This window comes from Centropristis striata, chromosome 18 (assembly GCF_030273125.1).
Source record: "Centropristis striata isolate RG_2023a ecotype Rhode Island chromosome 18, C.striata_1.0, whole genome shotgun sequence".
NCBI lineage: Eukaryota > Metazoa > Chordata > Actinopteri > Perciformes > Serranidae > Centropristis > Centropristis striata.
Genome location: NC_081534.1, coordinates 28,407,169 through 28,430,914, shown reverse-complemented (window position 1 = coordinate 28,430,914; position 23,746 = coordinate 28,407,169). Strand labels below are relative to the sequence as shown.

General features: G+C 33.7%; 2 protein-coding genes across 2 annotated transcripts in view; both read right to left on the bottom strand.

Annotated features, from left to right (window-relative positions):
• Positions 1–5,654: 5,654 nt before the first annotated feature.
• Positions 5,655–7,628, bottom strand: ptrhd1 (peptidyl-tRNA hydrolase domain containing 1). The gene is made up of 2 exons (XM_059356735.1): positions 7,307–7,628; positions 5,655–5,973 (listed from the first exon to the last, which is right to left on the bottom strand). The coding sequence occupies exons 1-2, from the start codon at positions 7,514–7,516 to the stop codon at positions 5,803–5,805; spliced, it is 381 nt and encodes a 126-aa protein (XP_059212718.1). The 5' UTR covers positions 7,517–7,628; the 3' UTR covers positions 5,655–5,802.
• Positions 7,629–10,846: 3,218 nt separating this feature from the next.
• fam184ab (family with sequence similarity 184 member Ab) overlaps positions 10,847–23,746 on the bottom strand; it is a 253,926-nt gene continuing 241,026 nt past the window's right edge. Inside the window, exons 21-22 of the mRNA XM_059357047.1 lie at positions 19,718–19,977; positions 10,847–11,225 (exon numbers count right to left, since the gene is read on the bottom strand). Coding sequence (XP_059213030.1) covers positions 11,144–11,225; positions 19,718–19,977 — 342 coding nt within the window. The 3' untranslated portion in view covers positions 10,847–11,143. The remainder of the gene's footprint in view (positions 11,226–19,717; positions 19,978–23,746) is intronic.

Genomic DNA, 23,746 nt, shown 5'->3' with positions numbered 1-23,746 from the left:
AAAAAAGAACACTCCTTGCAACTCAGAGAAAAGATCATTGAAAAGTAGAAGTCAGGAGACGGCAACAAAAAATGTCCAGCTCACTGGACATCCGATAAGTGCCGGTTAAACCATCATTGAGAAATGGAAGCAGTATGACACTTGTTTAAATTATTTTTTGAAATTCTTTTTAAAAAGGCCAAATATATATATCAACCATGATTTCATGTGTAAAAGCAACAACAGGGTGAAACATCCAAAGGGGATGAATACTTTTGCAAGCCACTGTAGATACAGTCACTCTAAGTGAAGGTGCTGACCGCCATCTACTGTCGGTAATACAATGACTTACAATTCACTTCAATAAATCCAAACTATACCTTTTTTAACTTGTTTTTAAGAGGAAAATTCTGCACAGTATACCTTTAATACAGGGGTGTCAAACTCAAATTACCTGGGGGCCGCTGGAGGCAGTATCAAAATGACCAAAAGAAGACACAAAATGACAAAAAAAAGACACAAAATGACCAAAAAAAAAGACACAAAATGAGAAAAAAAACTATATTACTTAAAAAGGACACAAAATGACCAAAAAAGACACAAAATTACTAAAAAAAGACACAAAATTACAAAAAAAGACACAACATGACTGAAAAAACATTAAATTACTTTAAAAAGACACAAAATTACAAAAAAAAGACACAAAATGACCAAAAAAAGACAGAATTACCAAAAAAGACACAAAATTATTAAAAAAAGACACTTAATTACCAAAAAAAGTAATTAAAGGGACCTTCCGCACACAACACGGTAAAGTGCTCTTCATATAAAACTCACATTAAACTTTCATATCAAGTTGGGGGCCACAAAATATTGCTACGAGGGCCGCAATTGGCTCGCGGGCCGCAAGTTTGAGACCAATGGTTTAATACATCTACAATCTACAGTGTCATTTAGCAGACACTTTTATCCAAAGCGACCTACAAGCAAGAATAAGTGGCATATATGTTAAGACATACATTGCAATAGACAGCTGTACTATTTTCTACTATGTATGTAATATAAAAATATTCAGATAATTTGATAATGAAAATCATTGGAGTTGTAGCCCTTCTTCTGTGCACGATTTGCTATAATTCTTGTATCAGTACCTGGTAAAATGCTTAATTAATTGAGGGTCAATAGAACCAAAGCAGAGCACAAATAGTACAGTATTTATAGTCTAAATTAATGTATATTTACAGGGTCTGTTGCATCATGTTGTGTCTCTCACTTTGTGTTTAATTTCTATTTTTTTTTTACCCTTTTACACAGAAAAATGGAGGCGACAACATTACCACGAACCACTGGATTATATGGAGCGAGTTCAGCAGACGAGCAGTTCTGGGAACACATCAGCTGCTGTATTTAATATAAAAAATAATAAAAATGGATGAGGACACAATTATCTGCTGGGCCTTAGTGGGCGAGTGGTGGCTGTCTTTCATTTTAATCATTAATATACAGATACATTAGGAAGACTTTGCATTTTGTGCATTGATTAATACTGAATGGAGTTTTTTTATTATCTTGAAATAAACAGCTGGAATAACTTTTTATTATGATCAGATCTGGCCTCAGAGAAATTAAGTGAAATTGCAGCATCAGCTCTATTATACCGGGACTCTGAAGATCAACCAGTTTATTATGATAAATACACATTTTCAACAAATTATATTGCAGTAAACCACCAACTTTTTTTTGCCAGAATCATTCATCCAACCAGTATAAGTTTCTTCATATAAACCAGGAGTCTCAAACTCAAATTACCTGGGGGCCACTGGAGGCAGTATCGAAATGACCAAAAAAGACACAAAATTACTAAAAAAAGACACAAAATGACAGAAAAAAGCACTAAATTACTTTAAAAAGACACAAAATTACAAAAAAGACACATAATTACCAAAAAAGACACAAAATCACAGAAAAAAACCTAAATTACTTAAAAAATACACAAAATGACCAAAAAAGACGCAAGATTACAAAAAAAGACACAAAATGACTGAAAAAACACAGAATTACCAAAAAAGATGCACAATTACAAAAAAGACACAACATTATTAAAAAGACAGAAAAACTAAATTATTTAAAAAAGAAACAAATTACCAAAAAAAAGAGACACAATTACATAAAAACAGTAATTAAAGGGACCTTCCACATACAACACAGTAAAGTGCCATTCATATTAAACTCACATTAAACTTTCATATCAAGGTGGGGGCCACAAAATATCGTCACGAGGGCCACAATTGGCCCGCAGGCCGTGAGTTTGAGACCCCTGATATAAACTATGTTCCATGTGAACTGTCACTATCAGGGCGTACATGTCAGGTGTCTTATTATGCAAGTTGCCTAAAGGCGAATCGTTCTGTTTCCAAACACATAAATCACTGAGTTACAATCAGATTCATAATACAATCTTTATATAATGCTGCTGGAATTTCCCTTTGCACTGTTATGAAAGGTAGTTCTTTGAGGATTGTTACAACACCAGAATTTACACCACTAATATTAAAAATAAAATAAAAACACTCTTAATACCTCTTTCGATACCAGGGCAAAGTATAAAAGTAGAAAAAGAGGATTTTTTTTTTTACAACACACAGTTGGATTTCTTCCGATCTGTTATTCTTTATAGCTTCGGTACTTTCAATACTATAAAATCTGGGTATTGCATCATTTTAAACACGTGCTATTAAAAGAGTATGCACGTATTGATGCTCTTTACAACCTTAAAACTGAGAACAAGGCAGGAGTAGTTTGTGTGGTGTATACTGCCCTACAAAGACTAACTGCAGTAACTACATTTTTGGTCGAAATTGAGTTATAACTTCGTTACGGTGTAATATTACTTTCTAATATTAAGTCTAAACACTTTTAAAACAACATTATAGTTACTGCACTCTTTTTGTGTATTACTAATTGTGTGTCTTTTTGGTCATTTTGTGTCTTTTTAAAGTAATTTAGTGTTTTTTCAGTCATTTTGTCTCTTTTATTGTAAATTTTGTGTCTTTTTTGGTCATTTTGTATCTTTTTTTGGTCATTTTGTGTCTTTTTTTAGTAATTTTGTGTCTTTTTTTGGTCATTTTGATCCTGCCTCCAGCGGAGGCATGATTTTTGAGCATAAAAATGAGATCATCAGTACATGTAGAAATAATTGTCATATCACTTACCTTCCTATATTCCATTTGGCTGATCAGTAAAAAAACGTTAAAGCAGTTTTTCTCAGTTGTACCCTTTGCAAGTTACTGCAGTTAGACTTTATAGGGCAGAATAGATGAATTAAATAGAAAAAGCTGCTTTTAAGGTAATAAGAGACACTTTTCCTCGCTTTTCTAAGCAAACTCCTCATAGTTTACAAGTCACTTCTGTAGCTGTGAGAACATCAGGACTCTGTATTAATAATCATGACTTGTCATTGTAATGATAGTTTTAGACGTACAATTATCATGTCAAAAATGTTGAGATGTTGAGATATTCTGCAGTGATGTTTGAGTTCATGACCTGAAAAACAGACTTGATGCCAAATAAGTTTCTATAGCACATCACAGTTTCTGCAGGTTTCAACACGTCAAATTTAAGACTTTTTAGGATCATTATGAGCGCAATTTATGAGCTATTTCAGGTCCATACTGGCAAAAAAAAGTATATATAAGGATATAAAGGAGAATCACAGTCCTAGAATGACTTGCAAAGCAAATGATTAACAGATTTAAAAAATATTCCTACAAGTAGCTGTTTTTAATGAGGAAATGCCATGTTAGTCCAGAAACCGCAACATGACACATCAGCTGGGTGTGCTCCAATCAATTCTGACTAAGCGGCACAGTTGGTGCTCGTTGTTGGTTTTGTTTTGTTTTGTTACAGCAAAACAAAAATTTGCCCAAAACACGTTTTAAAACAATACTAAAGTTATTGCAACTTCATGAAAGTAACCAAGATATTAAGACGTCAGATTATTAGATTTAAGGCTTTTTAAGGACCTGGGGAAAACCTGCACATACTGTATATTATGTACTGTGCAGGTACACAGTGAAGTAATCCTTGAGGCACAGATCTACCTGTTAAGAACATAATGTTGCAACTGCATTTCTTAGAATATTCTCAATTTAATAGATCAAGTTTGGCTCTCAGACTTTATGATTTATGAAGTTTCTCTGCACAACATGGATTTAGATCAGACCTGGGCTAGAAATCAATACAGTGCTTTTATTTTGAAGGGGATTTACATATGTACTTGCCTGCATATGCACTTGCACAGAAATGCGTTCCACAAAGAACACTGACTTACCTTGTCACCTTATGAAAAATACTTGCACTGCATCTTGCATAAAGTTAATATATATATTGTTAATATATATTGTTTTGTGGTTTGAATGTATGTTGTGTAAAAAACTGGAAACGTGAGATAATATAATAAATAGTTGGGGTTTTTACTGCTATTTTTGAGTTACTCCACATTAAAATAGTCTTATGATAACATGTATTCTTACCAGTAGCAGCTCAAAACCAGATCATTTACTGCATTTTATAAAGCAATGAAATTAATATTGAGCAGAACTTAGTTCAGAGTTTTGGTCCGGCCCTCTGCAACCTTTGCAGTATCTCATGTTGCCCCTTGGGGAAATTAATTGCCCACCCCTGATTTAGATGGTAAGACAGGATTACTGTTTCATTGTTTTTGTTTCACATGAAGTTACATGTAAATAACGAAACCTGTGTTGAGAGTTTTGCACAGTGTTTATATGTTTTGCACTAACACACTGCAAAAAAAGAAAAGTTGGGTGAACTCAAAATTTCAAGGCAACAAACTTCGATAAAATTTTAAGTTGGACAATTAAACTAAATATTTTAAGTTTAGATTTTTGAGTCTGCTCAACTCTGAATTCAGATTTTTGTCAACTGAACTGTAAGTTGTACTAACTTATACTTTTACATTGTAATAACTTTTAATCCTTACTTCTGCTAACTTCTGCAATGTGCTGAATTGGCACGATTGTAACGCCGCTATGAAATGTCAGCTAATGTTGCAACCACAATTTTGAGCTAGCATTGATACGCTAATGGCTACTCTTGTAGCTGTAACAAGCAGCGCTGCTAGCATCAGTTAGCCGCTAGCATCAGTTAGCTGCTAGCTTTCGCTAATGACCAAATTTCACAACAAAGAAATAAGAGTTATCAGAACTATTGTCCTTTGTTTTGAACCCCAACTTAAGTAACTATAGTAACAACAACTCACCAACTTGTTTTTGAGCAGACAACTGGCTTCCTTTGTTGTGCTAACTTACATTATTGCCCTAAATGTCAATAATTGATATTTCCAAGTTTTACCAATTTAAATCACTGTTATAGGCCAAAAAATACAAGTTGGCTTTTTTACAGTGCATTTCACACTATAAAAAAATGTTTGGAGGTTTTGCATAAATGGATATGATGCAAAGGAAATGATCATTGGAAATGTCGTCCCATGACAAAGCATATATATATTCTTATACACAATGTTTAAATAAGGACAATGAACCATAGACTGTATAAAATAGCAATGAACATATAAAGTTTGAACACTCAAGATTTTTTGTGGCTACAAGTCGAATGAGTTTGCAAGATGACCTGAACAAAGTCATTAAGAAAATAACTCATATATTCAGACTTTAATCCTGGACATTACAGTTGTTTAGATGCACTGAGAAGAAGTCCACAACTTTTAGACGTTCTCCTTTTATGGATAAAATGAAATATTGACATGCATTGCGGTGCACAGCTGGACAGTGTCTTTTGGTGCCGTCATTTGAAGAGTTTAAACTTGCGCAGCAGCGGCTGCACGGCCTCTTTAGGACACGGCTTCAGAGCCAGGCAGGTGGGGATGTTCTCCGGCTGCTCGATCCAGAGCTTGTGGGCCACGTTGGCCTGTGTTAGAGTCTCTGATAGAGCCGAGAGGGACGCCTCGTCTGGAGCCTGCACAACAACAAATACACACAGACTTCCATTAATCCTCTACTGTTAAAGATATGCTAACATGCAAGACTCGACCACAAATCCTCACTACTTTTACTTTAAACAGCAGTTACATTTTCAGTGAGGAAATAAATATTGTGCAGTATTTGACATTAAAACCTCTGAATGCAATCATAAATCTGAACATTCTCTTTATTCAGGTAATTGAGTTGCATTATAGCTATTTTCTATATGACTAGGGCCTATTGTGGAGGTAATTTATGGCATATTGCATTTAGATTTTAATTAGAATTACATCAGGCCCAAAGAACAACAGGCCTACCTTTTCTTTACAAGATTGTAATTTTTAATTTTTTTATTGCTTTAACATTACAGCTAGACTGACATAAATCTTATATAGAGTAATAATAACAATAATGAACTGCCTTTATATAGCACATTTAATACAAAGCGCTTCACAGCAGCAGATAAAAAACAATCATATTATATATATATATATATATATATATATATATATAAAATAAATACTAAAACTCAACATGAGCCTTTGCTCTGTTTTATTTGTTTTTATCTGTTCTTTGTGGTTTTTAAAATTAAGATTAATTTCAAAACCCACTTTTATTTACTGGTTTTTACCCAGCATTAGACTCACTCTGTTTTAGTTGTTTTTATGTGTTCTCTGTTTTTATTGTTGGTCTGTCCTGCCATGTACAGCACTTTGTATATCAGCTATGGCTGTTTTAAAGGGCTCTATAAATAAAGTTGATTTGATGATAGAACATAAAATTAAGAATACATTAAGAGGTAGAATAGGAGAAGATATAAAACAATACAGTTGCTTATTAGACCTACACAACAAGGAATTCATTTGGTAAATGTGCGTTTTTAAAGAGATAGGAAGACGCCATACAACACCATACTCCATTTGATATTCCGCCTTTTATTAATTTATTCACTGCTCACCACAGCTTTATAGCTAGGAAACAATGTAATAGCTAAGTTTATCCTTAAGATGTCAGGTTTGAATTCGGCATTCATTTTACACATTAAAAAAATAATTTTTTGGAGTAAAATCGAGAAACACAAAATCATTTCATCTCTTCTTGTTACAATCTTTTCGCACGTGTTTTGGATAAAACAGCTAGAAATAGCTTGTAAAACCGGTTAAAAATAAAACTTTATAAAAATGTGTTGTAGCCGAATAATACAACTAACCCACACAGATATAAATGTGTTATTAAAATTGCAGAATAGTTGCTATAAAAGCTGTAAACCGCTGCACTCTCTAAAGTCTCCAGTATGTGGATGGAGTCTGGCGGGACGCGGCTCTTACCCCCAGCACCACCTTGTGCATGGAGTCCAGCTCCGCCAGGTACCGCTGCGTGTCCGGGTCCCCGTAGTGCAGGTGGACGGCGGCGGTAGCGGCGTGGCAGGCCTGCGTGATCACGGCCCCGAGGGGCCACGACAGCTGGTGGACCAGGTCCGACCGGACCACCACGTACTGGACCAGCCGGCTGGGAGAAGCGGCTCCTGTAGCCGCCATGTTTCTCTCTCCAGCCGGCACAGGAACAGATTCACGGTCTGTTTACTTTCCGGTTCATCCGATTTGTAATTTATTTATTAAACGATAAAATAACGGTGCTGCACTCTGCTGGATACTGTTAAAACTGCACGATAAAACTAAAGGCTCTTAATAAAATAAGTAAATAAATAACTAATATTATTATAAATAATAAGACCAATTATTATTATTATTGTTATTATTATTATTATTATTATGGTCATTTTACATTTGTTTTTGTTAGTTTTATGTCTTTTTTTAGTCATTTTATGTCTTTTTTTGGGTCCGTTTTGTGTCATTTTATGTCTTAATAATAATAATAATAATTATTATATTATTATTATTATTATTATTATTATTAAAACTAACAAAAACAGATGTAAAATGACCATAATAATAATAATAAAATTATTATTATTATTCTTAATAATAATAATAATAACAATAATAATAATAATAATAATAATAATAATTTAAGGAAAAAGATCAAGACAGTGTTGAAGCTATACCTTTTCAGCCAGGCATTTGATTAAAAAATATTTAGACATTATTTTATGCTTATTGTATATAATATGGTATTTATGTTATGATGCTTTATTACATAAATTGTATTTTTTTGGGGAATATGTTAAAATTACTTGACTGAAAAAATAAATAGCTAAATATAATAAATCAATATAATTTTATGTATTTTTTTGGTCCGTTTTGTGTCATTTTATGTCTCAATAATAATAATAATAACAATAATAATAATAATAATAATAATTTAAGGAAAAAGATCAAGACAGTGTTGAAAAATAAAATAAATAATAGATAAAAAATATTTAGACATTATTCTATGCTTATTGTATATAATAAGGTGTTTATGTTATGTTTTTATTATTTATTAATAAGACCAATTGTTATTATTATTATTAGTAATAATAATAATAATAATAATAATAATAATAATAATAATAATAATAATAATTTAAGGAAAAAGATCAAGACAGTGTTGAAGCTATACCTTTTCAGCCAGGCATTTGATTAAAAAATATTTAGACATTATTTTATGCTTATTGTATATAATATGGTATTTATGTTGTGATTCTTTATTACATAAATGGTATTTTTTTGGGAATATGTGAAAATTACTTGACTGAAAAAAAAATTAAAAAAAATAAATAATAAATTAATAATCTGGTTTTTGTTTTATAAAACATATTTTTAGTCGTTTTGAGACATTTTAATGCAGAAAAGTAACATTATACCATAAACTTCCTTTTCTGCAAGGAATTTGATTAAAAAATATTTATATTTATTTTATTATTTTATGCTTATTGTATATGGTAATTATGTTATGCTTTTATTTGTTTTTATTATTGTTTATTTTTAAATGCCCGTTATGATTTTTAATCATCTTGCTTTGTCTTTATAAAATTTATTTTATGTCCTCTTTATTCCTGTTATTATTTTAGCTTCTAAATAAAAGTAAAATTGACAAAATTTACTTTAATGAAGTAAATTAATAAAATGTTTGTGACTAAGTTTAATCAATTAAATTGGATATAATTTATTAATGAAATAAAAATGTATTAAACTCTACTAGCTACAGTTAGATATATTTCTTATAATTTTTTTTTATTTTTTATGTGACTTTTTGAATTTTTTGGAATATGTTAAAATGACTTGACTGAAAAAATAAATAAAAACATAATATATCAATAATCTGGTTTAAAACATTTAGTTATAAACAGCACAGATCTAAAAATGTATTTAATGGATAAAAAGTAAATGTATGACAGTGTCTGCATGTACAATGGGGATAAAAACCACTGACAGGTAAACCAAATAAGTAAACTGTTGCTTAAACTTACTATTTCTTGTAGATTTGAAAATTGTTGGAAACATTCGAGATAATAAAACACAACTCAACAAAATATAAAACATATTTCTAGTCGTTTTGAGACATTTTAATGCAGAAAAGTTACATTTTAATACCTTCAAATGAAAATATAAACCTGCCGAGCCACTCAAAAACTAAAATAAACGACAAAAAAACCCAAACAAATGTCACAATAATTCTTTATTAAGCATACACATTATAATATAAATATAAAATATGCTATTTTTGTTTTTAAAATTGGTGAGACATCATTATATCTGTGTTGAGACAGACAACCATACAAACAGGTTTTAATATTCTACCAAAATCTGCTGAAACTTCTATGCAGCTGTAACAAACTTTGCCATGACGGTGCCGTCCTAAAATCAGAGCCTGTGTTTATTCATGGAGCATAATCAGAGAGGTGTAACTGATCCGGGATCAGGTTCCAGATGTAAATGTCACCATAAATGAGGAGGCAGACTGGTCTTAGATCTAAGATGCTGTATGCAGTGGGCCCACGTACAGAGAGCACAATAACCTACCGTATAGTTCTTTAGATATATATATTTCTTACTGGAGTCCAACAATGGCAATTAGCAGCATGATAATGCACCACTCATTTTTTTTTCTAGTTCCAAGAAACTGCAAAAATAAGTCAGGAATTCAAAGAAAAACGAAAATAAAACATCAAACGTACGGATGATCATTGTCACTGTACTAACTCGTCCACAGTGAAACAATCAAAGAGAGATAATCAAACAATCAAATCAGATCAGAGTGATGACATTTTGATTCAGGTTCGGTTCCACTTTCAGCTCAGCCGACAGGGACGGGAAGCTTTTATTTTGAATTTTATTTTTTATTTTTTTTTACCAAATATGTTCATGACATCAAGTTCTCGGTGAGAATTAACCCTTTATCAGGCAAAGAACTATATTTGGTAACTTCTGGTAATATTTTGAGAAAAAAAGTTGCAAATTTAGTAGATTAAAGTGGCAAATCTACAAGAAAAAAAGTCAGATTCAAGAGATTTAAAGTGGCGAATCTGTGCGAAAAAAAGTCGCAGATTTACGAGAAAAAAGTGGGAAAAAAGCAACTTTTTTCTCCCAGATTCACCACTTTAACCCTTAATAGGGCACTCATTGAAATACTTGCAAATTCCAAATTTCAACCCTAGAGAATATTGGAGGATATTACATACTGCTAGAATGTGTAAAAAAAACATACGAAAATAATATTTTGAGAAAAAAGTTTGCGAGATTAAAGTGGCAAATCTACGAGAAAAAAATGCGCAGATTTATGAGATTTAAAGTGGTGAATCTACGAGAAAAAAGCTGCTTTTTCCCCACTTTTTTCTCGTAAATCCTCTTTTTTCGCGCAGATTTGCCACTTTAAATCTCTTAAATCTGTGACTTTTTGTCTTGTAGATTTGCCACTTTAATCTAGCAAATTTGCAACTTTTTTCTCTAAATATTACCTGAAGTTACCAAATATAGTTCTTTGCCTGATAAAGGGTTAATCGTCAGTTTCAGCTTCGAGTCGACTGAGCCGGAAGAGAACGGAGCCCCCCGAACCGATCAATGACAATAAAGAACAAATAGTTTTAACATTTTTTTCCTCTTTTTTTTTTTTTTTCCTTTCGGTCTTTGTTTTTGTTTTTTTGTCTGTTTGTTTTCGTTTGTTTCGTTGTCTTTAGTTTGGTTGACATGCTGAATCCTTGTGTTTTGCAGGTTGGTGGTCAATCAAAAGGAGAAGTATTGAGCGAACCACTCCTGGCGCTGAGCGTCCGGGGAGTCGATGGTGGAGTCCTTCGTTTCAGGAGGGCTTCGGGGCGGAGAGCGCAAAAAAATTGATAAAGAAAAATAAATAATAACCACAACAACAAAATAAAGAGAGAAAAAGACAAGTCAGGGAAGAAGCCAGGAGCTGCTTTAACACTTCAATGAATAGATAACTGGAGTTTTTTGTTCTAAAACAAAATCTAAATTTAAAATGCATTTTTTTTAAAAAGCACATGGTTTTTGCTGTAACTGTAACTGGCTGCAGGAATCTCTTAGATCATCAATTTCTGTGTTAAAAGTGTAATTTTCCCACTAAAATCATGTGAATGAATCCCATAATCAAACTGTTTTATTTGTTTTTATTAAGAGCTGCAATACAACCAACAGATAAAACAAATGTGCAGGTTTAAAGCTTGTATAGAGACAATTTCTTAAAGGAAACCTGAATATTATTGCCATATTATCTGCACTTTAAATACTGATTTTATGACATTTTATAAAACTTTTTATTACTGATTTTGTTTTGTTTTTTAAAACTTTTTAATACCGATTTTATGACTTTTAAAAAAAAACTTTTTAATACTGATTTCATGGCTATAAAAGAACATTTTAATACAAATTCTATGACTTAAAAATAATAATACTGGTTTTATGACATTTTAAAAACTTTTTATTACTGATTTTTAAAAAACAACAAAAACAACAACAACTTCTTAATACTAATTTTATGACATAAAAAATTATTACTGATTTTATGTTTTTTTTAAACTTTTTTAATACTGATTTTATGACTTTAAAAATGTTTTTAAAAATATTTACTGATACTGTTTAAATGGAAAATGTTTAAACTTGGTAAACTTGTATCTGTAAATATAAATCCTGAATTTGATAAAATTTGTTTTTATTAATGTTTTACACTCTAACTTTAGTGGAATCAGGGTTGTATATATTGCAAATTGCCTCTTGGGTATAAATAAAGTGTGATGAATTTAATTGATTGAAGGTTTGTGTGAAAGTGTAATTCTCTGTTCTGGCCACCAGGGGGCAGTAACGTCATTGTCAGGATCCAGTGAGACAGCAGAGAAAAAACTAATCTGTCTCACTTCTCCTCTATATACCAACTGAATACAGTCTGAACTTAATCTAACTGTCATAATAAGCTGCTTTTAGTTAGTTTATAGGAAAATAATATGCTTTATTTGTTAGTTTTATCAGAAAAATATATGCAAAACATGCACATCTCAATCAAACCACAACTTTTGAAAACTTTACGAAGAGAAATCTTTTTTTTTTCTCAAATGATTTAAAGGATATTAAAGCCTGGTGATTATCTGTTTTTTTTTGTCCATAATGATAAAAAAATATTAGTTAAAATCGAGCCAACTTCAATATTGCTTTTATATTATTTTATATATAATGAATCAGTAATAATAATAATAATAATAATAATAATAATAACAATGATCTCATAATATAATATATAACAATATGACAGTCACAGGGAACATTTTTTATATTATTTTATATATAATGAATCAGTTATAATAATAATAATAATAATAATAACAATGATCTCATAATATAATATATAACAGTATGACAGTCACAGGGAACATTTTTTATATTATTTTATATATAATGAATCAGTTAAAATAATAATAATAATAATAATAATAATTAAATATTATTAAAATCTTACAATTTATAATTACTAACTAATTTTTCCTGATGTCACCTATATATTTTTTAATTAAATAAAACTTCTTAATGCAGGATTTTTACTTACTACAAAGTATTTTCACAGTGTGGTATTAGTACTTTTATTTTTTAGTAAAGGATCTGACTATTTCCTATAGTTTTATAGCACAGAAAACAAACTAAGAAACTTTGTCTGTGTACTCATAATAAACCAAACCTCATAAACTATTTGAAGTATTTTGTTTTTTACAGTAAAATGTCAATCTTGTGTGTTTTATGTTGGACCAAATGAAGCTGTAGCTGTTTCCTGACTCGTGTCCTTCGGGGTAAAAACATGTTGTTCCCTAAAGTTTGAACTAATGAGGAGAGAAAGTGTTTGCATCTATCAAAACAAACACCTATTGGAGCTCCTTCTGCTTTCTTAATTGGCTGCTTCCTAAACAAACAGCCCCATAAGCCCAGGGTAATGGCTCAGTCTTTTTGTTGTTGTTGTTGTTGTTGTTGTTGTTGTGTTTTTATGCTTGAAGGAGTCAATTACTTCCAAAAAGGCCTCTGTTGTATTTATGCATCATGATAAATCATGTTTATACTGAGAGGATTCTCTTCTAAAGTCAATTAAATATTAATTATGATATATAAACACTGTTTGCATGCAACATTTTCCATATTAAACAAACAATCAAAGCTTTTTATTCACTATAAAGCAGCAGAAGTGAAACTTTTCTGTGTGCGGACCTTTCTGTCAACAGGAAGTTTTGTGTGTCCTAACAAAATAAAATGAAACCTTATTGATCCATGAGGGGAAGTTGGCCTGTGTGAATGTTATGACAACAATTCTATGACAAACTGCAACTTCACTGACCTACAAAATTATCATTTAAAACTTAAAACATATCTCTTTACCTGACCATTTAAATAGATTTACATTTTCTCTATGCTGCACTTTAAGCACTAATTTTATGACATTTTTTGTACTTTTTATTACTGATTTTATGACATTTTTTTGCTTTTTAATACAGATTTTTAAAACTATTTTTGAGTTTTTAATATTATTATAATATATTTTAATGGCGTTTTTCACATTTTTAACACTGATTTTATGACTTTAAAAAAAAATGTAATACTGATTTTAGGAGTGTTTTTCACTTTTTAATACTGATTTTATGACATTTTTAAAAAAGTATTTAATACTGATTTTATGACATTTATTTTGTTAATTTTTTTTTTATTTTTAATACAGCTTTTTTAAAACTGTTTTAAAAAACTTTTAAATACTGATTTTTAAGACATTTTTCACATTTTTAATACTGATTTTATTACTTTTTAATACTGATTCTGTGACATTTTTTATTTTTTAATAATGATTTTAGGACTTTTTTTTTTACATTTTAAAACTGATTTTAGGATTCTTTTCACTTTTTAATATTGATTTTATGACATTTTTTCCACCTACTAGTGGAATAATCATTCCTATAGTGAATTAAATAGTGAAAATAAAGTATTTGCCACTGTCTGGGGACCTCCTTGGTGCAGGACATGATATGACATGTGTTGATGTTTGTAAGTTAAGAAGGAGATTTTATCAGTAAAACTAATGTGGGTTGTTGTGTATCAGGTCGCTGACATCACGGCTTTATTCCAGATTTAACTGGCTGCAGGTAAATAAGGGGCCCGTTCTCTGAATCCTCCGTTTGTATAATGCAAATCAGACGGAATAATCACAAGAAGAAAACAGGATTTATTTAAAGCGTAAGAAGAAAGAAACCCCTCCACTTCACTAACTCGGAGCCCTGTTTCCATGGCAACAGTCTGCATCAGTAACACCTGCTGACCAGCAGCACGAAACGACAGAAAAAAAGGAGGAAAACATGGATCATAATTAGAGCATAATTAGTGGTTTGCTAACAATGTTGTGGAGCGAAGAACGAGATAAACAAGAGTTTCTAGAGAGAGCAGTGATGACATCATCTATCTATCCATATATTTACCTTTTAATATCTATTTTATGCCCTTTTTAAAAAAACTTTTTAATACTGATTTCAGGACTTTTTTTCACTCCACTTTTTAATACTGATTTTATAACATTTTTAAAAAACTCTTTAATACAGATTTTAGGACTTTGTCACTTTTTAATACTGATTTTTATGACATTTTAAAAAAAAAAACCTCTTTAATATTGATTTTAGGACTTTTTTCACTTTTTAATACAGATTTTTATGACATTTAAAAAACCCCTCTTTAATATCTATTTTAGGGCCTTTTTTACTTTTAAGCATAGATTTTATGACATTTTTTAATAACCTTTTAATACTGATGCCTTTTAAAAAACATTTTAATATTGATTTTGGGTTTACATTTTTTTAACTTTTTAATACTGATTTTATGATGTTTTAAAAAAACTTTTAATACTGATTTTATGATTTTTTTTTATAACTTCTTATTACTGAATTTAGGATATTTTCAAAAACTTTTTAAAACTGGTTTTAGGACTTTTTTTTTCAATTTTTAATACATTTAATAATATTATTTTATATTATTATTATGACATTTCTTTCACGTTTTAATACTGATTTTATTATTATTTTTTAACTTTTAAACACTGATTTGATGCCTTCTAAAAATAACTGAATATTGATTTTGAGTTTACATTTTTTTTCACTTTTTAATACTGATTTTATGACATTTTTAAAAACTTTTAAATACTAATTTTATTCATTATTTTTAAAAACTTTTTAATATGTTAACATACATTTCATGTATGAAAGGTCCTTTACAAATAAAGTTTATTATTATTATTTAAATGAACAAATATAGTCATATGTGTAATAAGTGGCACAATTCAAAACATTTACTGCTGTACAGATTTTCTTCCTATCAGGCTGTGACAGATCTCTGTTGTGTGTCTCACTATTTAGCATTCAGCCACTGTTTCCTCTTGGGATTTATGTTAAAAGTTCACTTAAGACGAGGCTTGTCGTCCAATAAAAGTCCTCTTAAAGACATAAATACTTAAAGGAGCCATTGATTTACGGGGTCAGATTTACAAATTGCTGCGGTCGGGTGAAGAGATCGCTGCGACTACAAATGTTTGTCAAGAACAAAGAGAGAGCAGGGCGAGGAGAGATGAATGGTTTAATGGAGTCTGAAAACATTTCAAGGCAGATCTATAATATCTGACCTCATACTGTCACAGCCGGGCTCTGCTGTGTGTGTGTGTGTGTGTGTGTGTGTGTGTGTGTTCTTGTACTTCCTACATAGTGAGGACCGGAACAAGTTTTTAACCAACAGAGTGAGGACATTTTTGCAAAGTGAGGACATTTCGTCCGGTCCTCACTTCTTTAAAGGCTTTTTTGAGATTGCTCACTTTGTTTTAGGGTTAAAGGTTACAGTTAGGTTCATGTTAGGGTTACCATGGTTACCTTAACGTAAGGGGCTCGGGAACAAGGTTATTATAGTTAACGAAAACAAAACTAAATAATGAAAACTAGAATTGAAAAAACATTTTCGTTAAGTGAAATAAAAATAAAAATGAGAGTTTAAAAAAAAAAAAAGATAACTCACTGAAACTGTATTTTGTGGTTACAAAACTAACTAAAACTATAATGAAAATGTCCTTCGTTTTCATCTTTGTCAACTTTTTTCATTCATAATGAAAATGGATCAGACAAAGGAAATTTAATCTCCCACCCAACAAAAAACTAACACTTAAACTAATAAAAAGTAAAAACTAAAACTAAAGCTTTTCAATAAAATACTAAACTAAAAATAGCAAACTCACTCTAAAAAGTCATTAAAACTAACTGAATTTGAAAACAAAAATTCACAACAAAATTAAAACTAAAACTTTTATAACCTTGCAAGGGAATTCACTATTCCAATGAGGGCCCTCACAAAGATAGAAGTACAAGAATGTGTGTGTGTGTGTGTGTTCTTGTACTTCCTACATAGTGAGGACCAGAACACGTTTTTAACCAACAGAGTGAGGACATTTTTGCAAAGTGAGGACATTTCGGCCGGTCCTCACTTCTTTAAAGGCTTTTTAGAGAGTTCAGACTTGATAACGATAATTAACTGAAACTGTTCAAAATCCAAAACTATTATAACCTTGCAAGGGAATTCACTATTCCAATGAGGGCCCTCACAAAGATAGAAGTACAAGAATGTGTGTGTGTGTGTGTGTGTGTGTGTGCTCCTGCCTTCCTATAATAACAGGTTTGTCCCAAAGCTTTTGCACAGCAGCCACCACATCTCATTCTTTTACACAAACAGCAGCTAAAACATGCAGCAAAGAGATTAAAAATAACCAAAACATGCTCTCACACACACACACACACACACACACACTCACACTCACACACACACACACACACACACACACACACACACATGCTGAAACCCATTAACCAGCCCTGAGAAACACATTTCTTGGCATGCGATACACAAACTGCATGTATTCATGTGAGAAGCATGTTACATAATTCATCATCACATCAGTTCACACCACAGCGACGATCACAGCCGCCATCAAGGAGCAAAGAGAGGCGGTTATTGGACCGTAGAGATGCTTTTTCAAAATAAAACACCACCACACACAGAGGGAGGGGGCAGTCCATGAGAGCAAAAGACAATATCTACTTCATTAAAAAACTCAAAATAACTTTTATTTACTTTGCACAAAATCCCTTTTTTTTTTCCAGTCGAGGAGAAACAAAGTGCAGCGAGTGCAACATGCTGAAGTTTACATGAAGATGAGACACGATGCACGACAGAAAAGAAGCCACGACAGCAAGTTTTATAACTTCCTGAACAAAAAAGGGAAACCTGTCGGCATGCACACACGTTCAGACTGATGGACACGAGGAGAGGACAGGAAACAATAAAACAAAACAACACATGCCCCTTTTGCATTCCAAGGCCATTCTTTGAAGCTTCAGTCACGACTCTTTGTGTCTTTTTTTTTAATGTTCAGAGTATAATATTGTTCAGCACTTTTATTTTGAAAGGAGCTGTGATGCTGCTGATGGCTCTCAGTTTAAATGTGCTGCAGGAAAATGCAGTTGATCCCAGATGAGGTTCAGTCATTCACCAGTCTGCTTTAATGGTAACAGCTTAGAAACAGGATAAGTAAGGGGAGTTAGAGTGTATATCAGTTATTCCTAAACCTTTTCTGGACCCTTTTGTAAATATGTTTTTTCTTTAATGAAGTCAACGGGCAGCGTCCTATATTGTCTCTTCTTTGTTTTGGTTGTTGTGACGTTTGGTGTGGATTCGTTTTAACTTTAGGTTTAACTTGCAGGCCTTCAAACTTGTGCAGAACTATTATTGCATTACTTATATTTAGCTTTGTGGGCCCCGTTTTATAACTCTGGGTCCCTCCTTGGGGTCCCGCCCCCTGTCTTGGGAACCACCGTTTGTTTGTATGAAGAATATGGATGCCAATTTTTTTTTACCCTTCACAAAATCAAAAAGAGAAGAGCTAAAGTTTAATACAGAACAATTCTGTTTCTTTATTTCTACTTCTGCTTCAGCTATGTTCGCTGTTAGTATGATATCATGTTTGCACCCATCAAGTGCATATTTTACAGGTTTTGCTTGAAAACAAGTCAGCTGGAAACACTTTAAATCAGCCAGAGACGACGTTTTCAACCAACTCATGGAGGTAATTTTAGCTTAGCTAGCTCGTTGGCTACAGCTGATAAACGCTACGAAACACAGTTGTCATTTAAACCAGCTAAAACACAGTTATGCTTCATTTTTTGCAATCAAAAAGGACTAGTATTTCTAATAATTTAAGACTGAAAGTTTGCCATCGTTCAGACTGAGAAAGGACGTTTTTAAGTAATGTCACTGTTGTTTCGCCCCCTATTTAGTAATCAGTTATAACTGCAACACTCCTATTTGGATGCATGTTAAAATATGCTTTAAAAAGTCTCTTAAAGCTCTAAAAACTGACACAGTGAGCAGGAAGCTTGCAGGCGTAGCAGCAGTAACTGACGGAGCTAGCTGTTAGCGGATGCTAACTAATTGAAATTAGACTGGTTTATAAACTTGCTGTATTGGATTTGGAGAATTTTAAAGGTATATCATGCAGTATTATCCTAAAATATGTATAGACTATAAACAAATCCATCTCATTTATCATTATCTGCTAAGACAATGCTTTCCCCCTGTGTTTTCTCTTTATATATTCTCTTTATATATTATATTTCTAATAATTTAAGACTGAAAGTTTGCCATCGTTTACACTGTAAGTTTGTGCAAAAGCAGAAACTTGACATGTGTTAGCTACAGCAACATTTCAGATTGAGAAAGGACGTTTTTAAGTAATGTCACTGTTGTTATAACTGCAACACTCCTATTTGGACTCATGTTAAAAATATGCTTTAAAAAGTCTCTTAAAGCTCTAAAAACTGCCACAGTGAGCAGGAAGCTTGCAGGCGTAGCAGCAGTAACTGACGGAGCTAGCTGTTAGCGGAGGCTCGGCTACAACACATTAGAGCATTTGAAAGCTTCTAGTTTACACTCTGCAGCTGGTGATGACAATGATTTCATGCTCTTATGATAAAAGCCAGACCCGGCAGGAAGGGATGAGGATGTAAAAACACCAATTATTGTCCCACTGTTTCTCTTCAAAGAACAGAAACAACAGAGAGAGTTTTTGGCGTTTTTTTTCTCCAAAATTTTGAGGCTTTTGTGAGGTAACACAAGGCCTGAAACACAGTCTGTAGTCATTAAAAAGTGCTTTAATCTGTTTAAACCAGCAGGATTTTCTCCAATTAACCCTTGATTGGATGGTTGATGCGTGGACTGACCGGCTGCGGCCTGAAAAGGTCTCACCTCATGAATTTCTTGGGTTCGGTGGGAGGGGTCGGCGGGGGAAGAGGTTTGTTGGAGTTGAGTTCAAGGTGGTGGAGGGGGGAGTTGGGGAGGGGCTCTAGGCGGCCGGGCTGGGCTGGGGGCGGGGGCGGGGCCTGTGGGGGCTGCTGCCCACTTCCTGAACCCGCCACGCCCACGCCCATACCTGCGGCCTCCAGAGCCCTGACACTAGGAGAGCTGCTGAATCTGCTGGCTGCTGTTTTCTCATTCTTTTTCTTTTGCTACACAGAAAAAAAAAAAGAAAAGGGAGGGGGGCACGGGGGTCAAAAAAGGAGCAAAAGGGAAGTTTGTAAAAGGAAATAATAAGGAAAAGATAAGAAGAAATGGAGGGGAAAAAGGGAAAATGGAGCACAGGGAGAGCCCTAACAGTCCATCCAGAGAGAGACAGGAAGAGAGCAGCGCGCTATCTCCATCCTATTTAAAATGTTGATCGAAAAGCAGAGTGAATGGATCGATCTGAGGACTGGCATCGTTCAGTCTCAGTGTTAAAGCGGGCGGACGCTCTGAAGCAGAAATGGAGGTTCGGATGAGGAGAGATGTGTCAGAGCGGGAAACATCTCGTCACACTAACAAAAATGGCTTGGAAAGCAAAGGAGAGCTGGAGGAAAGAGTCAGGAAGAACAGTCGAAGTCGGGTGGAGAACACACAACACATATACAGATATGTGGGGAAGAAGACATGTAACAAGAACAAAAACACTGGAAGTTATAGAACCGGAGAGATGGTGTCAACAGGAATATACTGGTCATGCAGCGCGGCCCATTCAACCCAGACACGAGGCGTTTCCGGACCCCAAGAAATCATTTCACAGCTTTCCAAAATGCTAGAACCAGGAGCCATCGTAGTGCTTATAACACTGTTTTCAGGGCTTTTTTTTTAGCTCCTATTTCAGAGTAGATAGTCTCCCAGCACAAGAAGAACCTCGAGTGACGTACAGACATGGACAAAATACTTAGACCAGCCTTGTTTTCTTCAATTTCTTGTGCATTTTAATGCCTGGGAACAACTAAAGGTACATTTGTTTGGACAAATATTATGATAACAACAAAAATAGCTGATAAGAGTTTAATTTAAGAGCTGATATCTAGACAATTTCCATGGTTTTATTGATAATAACCAACTTCTTTATCAAATGGCTTTAGTGTGGGTGACACACCACTTAAACAGGAACTACCTGCTGAATGCAAAGACGCCTCCCACAGGAGTCTCTGGTAACGGTTCATGATTTCGGCTATGGTACATGAATCCGTTCAGAAGTTATGCATGAACAGTTATTCAGCTGTGCTTTGGCCTCTGACCGAGCTGTCCACAAAATCTTGTGCCGTTCTGTGAATCCACATGGAAGTTATGCATCTTTTTGTTACAGGCCTCGCCCAATTTTAGCCAATTGGCATGAAAACCTACAGTCATGAGAAAGATTATTAGACCACCCTTGTTTTCTTCAGTTTATTGTCCTTTTCCATGGTTTCTTTGATAATGTTTTGGTTATTATCAAGAAAACCATGGAAAATATCTAGATACCAGCTCTTGAATTAAACTCTTATGAGCCATTTCTCATTGTATTTGTCCAAACAAATGTACCTTTAGTTGCAACAGACATTAAAATGAACAAGAAAATGAAGAAAAAGGGTGGTCTGATATTTTTTTTTACACTTTCTCAAACATATACTTGACCTCCCTGCCAAACTCCAGTCTTTTAAAGGAACACTCCACCGTTTTTTCATATTAAAACATGTTATTCGGTCAAGTAAGACGAGTTGATACAGACCTCTTGCGTCTCAATGCGTGCACTCAATCGCCCTGGCGCGCGGCGCCACTTGGCTAGCACTTAGCTTAGCCCAGTTCATTCATTAGGATCCAAACAGATGGACAGTTAGAAGCGACCAAACTCTTCCACGTTTTCCCTATTTAAATACAGCTACACGAGTAGTTAAACGACCAAGTATGGCGACACAAAATAAAACGTGGCGCTTTTCTAAGCGGATAAAAAGGAGAACTATAATGTATGGCAGAATAGCACTTGGGAGCACTTCGACTCGGCGCAGTAATATCATCACTCCTGAAAAATCTTCTCCCTCTCCCTCTCACTTCCATCAACAGAACCAACGTGAGCTGCACCAGGAGTAGTAGTTCGAGCAGAGCTGACGAAGTATCAGGTTGTAGGAAGATATTTGTGAACAATCATGGTTATAACGTGCATCGTAAAGGGTTGCGATAACAAGCAGAAGGTATATAGTGCCGTCATGTTTCAGAGAGGGAGGGGGAGAAGATTTTTCAGGAGTGATGATATTACTGCGCCGAGTCGAAGTGCTCCCAAGTGCTATTCCGCCATACATTATAGTTATCCTTTTTATCCGCTTAGAAAAGCGCCACGTTTTATTTTGTGTCGCCATACTTGGTCGTTTAACTACTCGTGTAGCTGTATTTAAATAGGGAAAACGTGGAGGAGTTTGGTCGCTTCTAACTGTCCATCTGTTTGGATCCTAATGAATGAACTGGGCTAAGCTAAATGCTAGCCAAGTGGAGCCGCGCGCCAGGGCGATTGAGTGCACGCATTGAGACGCAAGAGGTCTGTATCAACTCGTCTTACTTGACCGAATAACATGTTTTAATATGAAAAAACGGTGGAGTGTTCCTTTAAGATTGAAAGTTGTGTCTGCTAGAGGACAGGAAAAAAATTGTGGAGCAATTAACTGTTCGACTGACCTTTGCAGCAAAAAACAGAAGAAAATAAAGACTGGATGGATGGCTTGATTGAGCATATATAGACATACATTAGGGCTAAGAATTGTCTACAACCTCATGATATGTATAATGAAACAAAAGCCACGATATGATTCTAATCCCAATACATAACTTTAAATATATGTTGATTCCAAATATTGACTTAAAACACTTAAAACTTCAGGCCCACAGAGACCCTAAAATAAAAAAATAAAAAACATTTTTCTAATACCAGATTTGTTAATAAATCAAATAATAAAGTTTGTGTTATGTGGATGTGCCTTTGCTGCCCCCTAGTGGCTTTACGGTGCACTGCAGGCAATATTTATTTTTTGTTTTTGAGCACAACCCTAACATACATACATGTTGTTTTATTTATTGTTGTTACTGGTGGTTAGAGATCCAGTTTAAAGGCTCATTACTGCCCCCTAGTGGTGCATTGCAGAAATGAGGCTGCAGTACCAACCATCGTCCAGCTTATGCCACTTGAGCGTTCCTGTTGTCGGTGTGAATGCAAACAGAAAGAAAAGCCTCTTGAACACAGATAGTTCTTGGTTCGGTCCGAAAACGCCTGAACTGTGAGGAATGAAACATTGTGTTTTCCAGGAGCACTCGGAGCTTTAAAGGCCCTGAAAACATATTTTCTCAAACAGCTTCTTATAATGAGCGATGGGATCCTGCATGAACACATTTCACTTCCAAAGATTCACTTCATTCCCATTTCACTTCAGCAAACGTCTGTTTTACTTTGGCGGTGCATTGAATTTTTTACATTTTTGCACTGTGACACCTCGTTTAAATCGCTGTAAAGAAATGAGACCTTGGTATTTACGACTCTTATCCTCCTTTTCACAGCAGCAGCGCTGCAAAAAAACAACCCATTTCCTGTTAATAGTATTATTTCTTGTCCTCTTTGACTGTCCTTGGCGACTTTGTTTGCAATAAAAAAGGAATAATCTTGTAAAAATTGATTTTTCCATCGTGCTTTTATCATCTGCCGTTTGCTATAAACCCTGAAAGTTTGAGCTGGAACATCATAATCTTGTCTTTTTGCTGTAAAACAACTCTCCTTTGTGTTTGTTGTGGCATAAAAAGAGATCAGCCCTGAAAGGCTCTGATAGAAGCTGACAGTCTCCTCGAAAAACGGTCTCATTTGTTGACAGCGATAAGAAGAATGTTTTAAAATTACTTCGGCCGTGATTTATGGTTGTAGCTCTAGAAACACCAGAGCTGATTGTTGTTGTGATCGACCAGCGCTGACGGAGA

Bases quoted from the DNA above. Each gene is read 5' to 3' on its own strand.
- ptrhd1 (XM_059356735.1), bottom strand. From the start codon at position 7,516: ATGGCGGCTACAGGAGCCGCTTCTCCCAGCCGGCTGGTCCAGTACGTG. The intron at 5,974-7,306 runs GTAAGAGCCGCG...GTTGTTGTGCAG, and splicing joins TGCACAAGGTGGTGCTGGGG to GCTCCAGACGAGGCGTCCCT.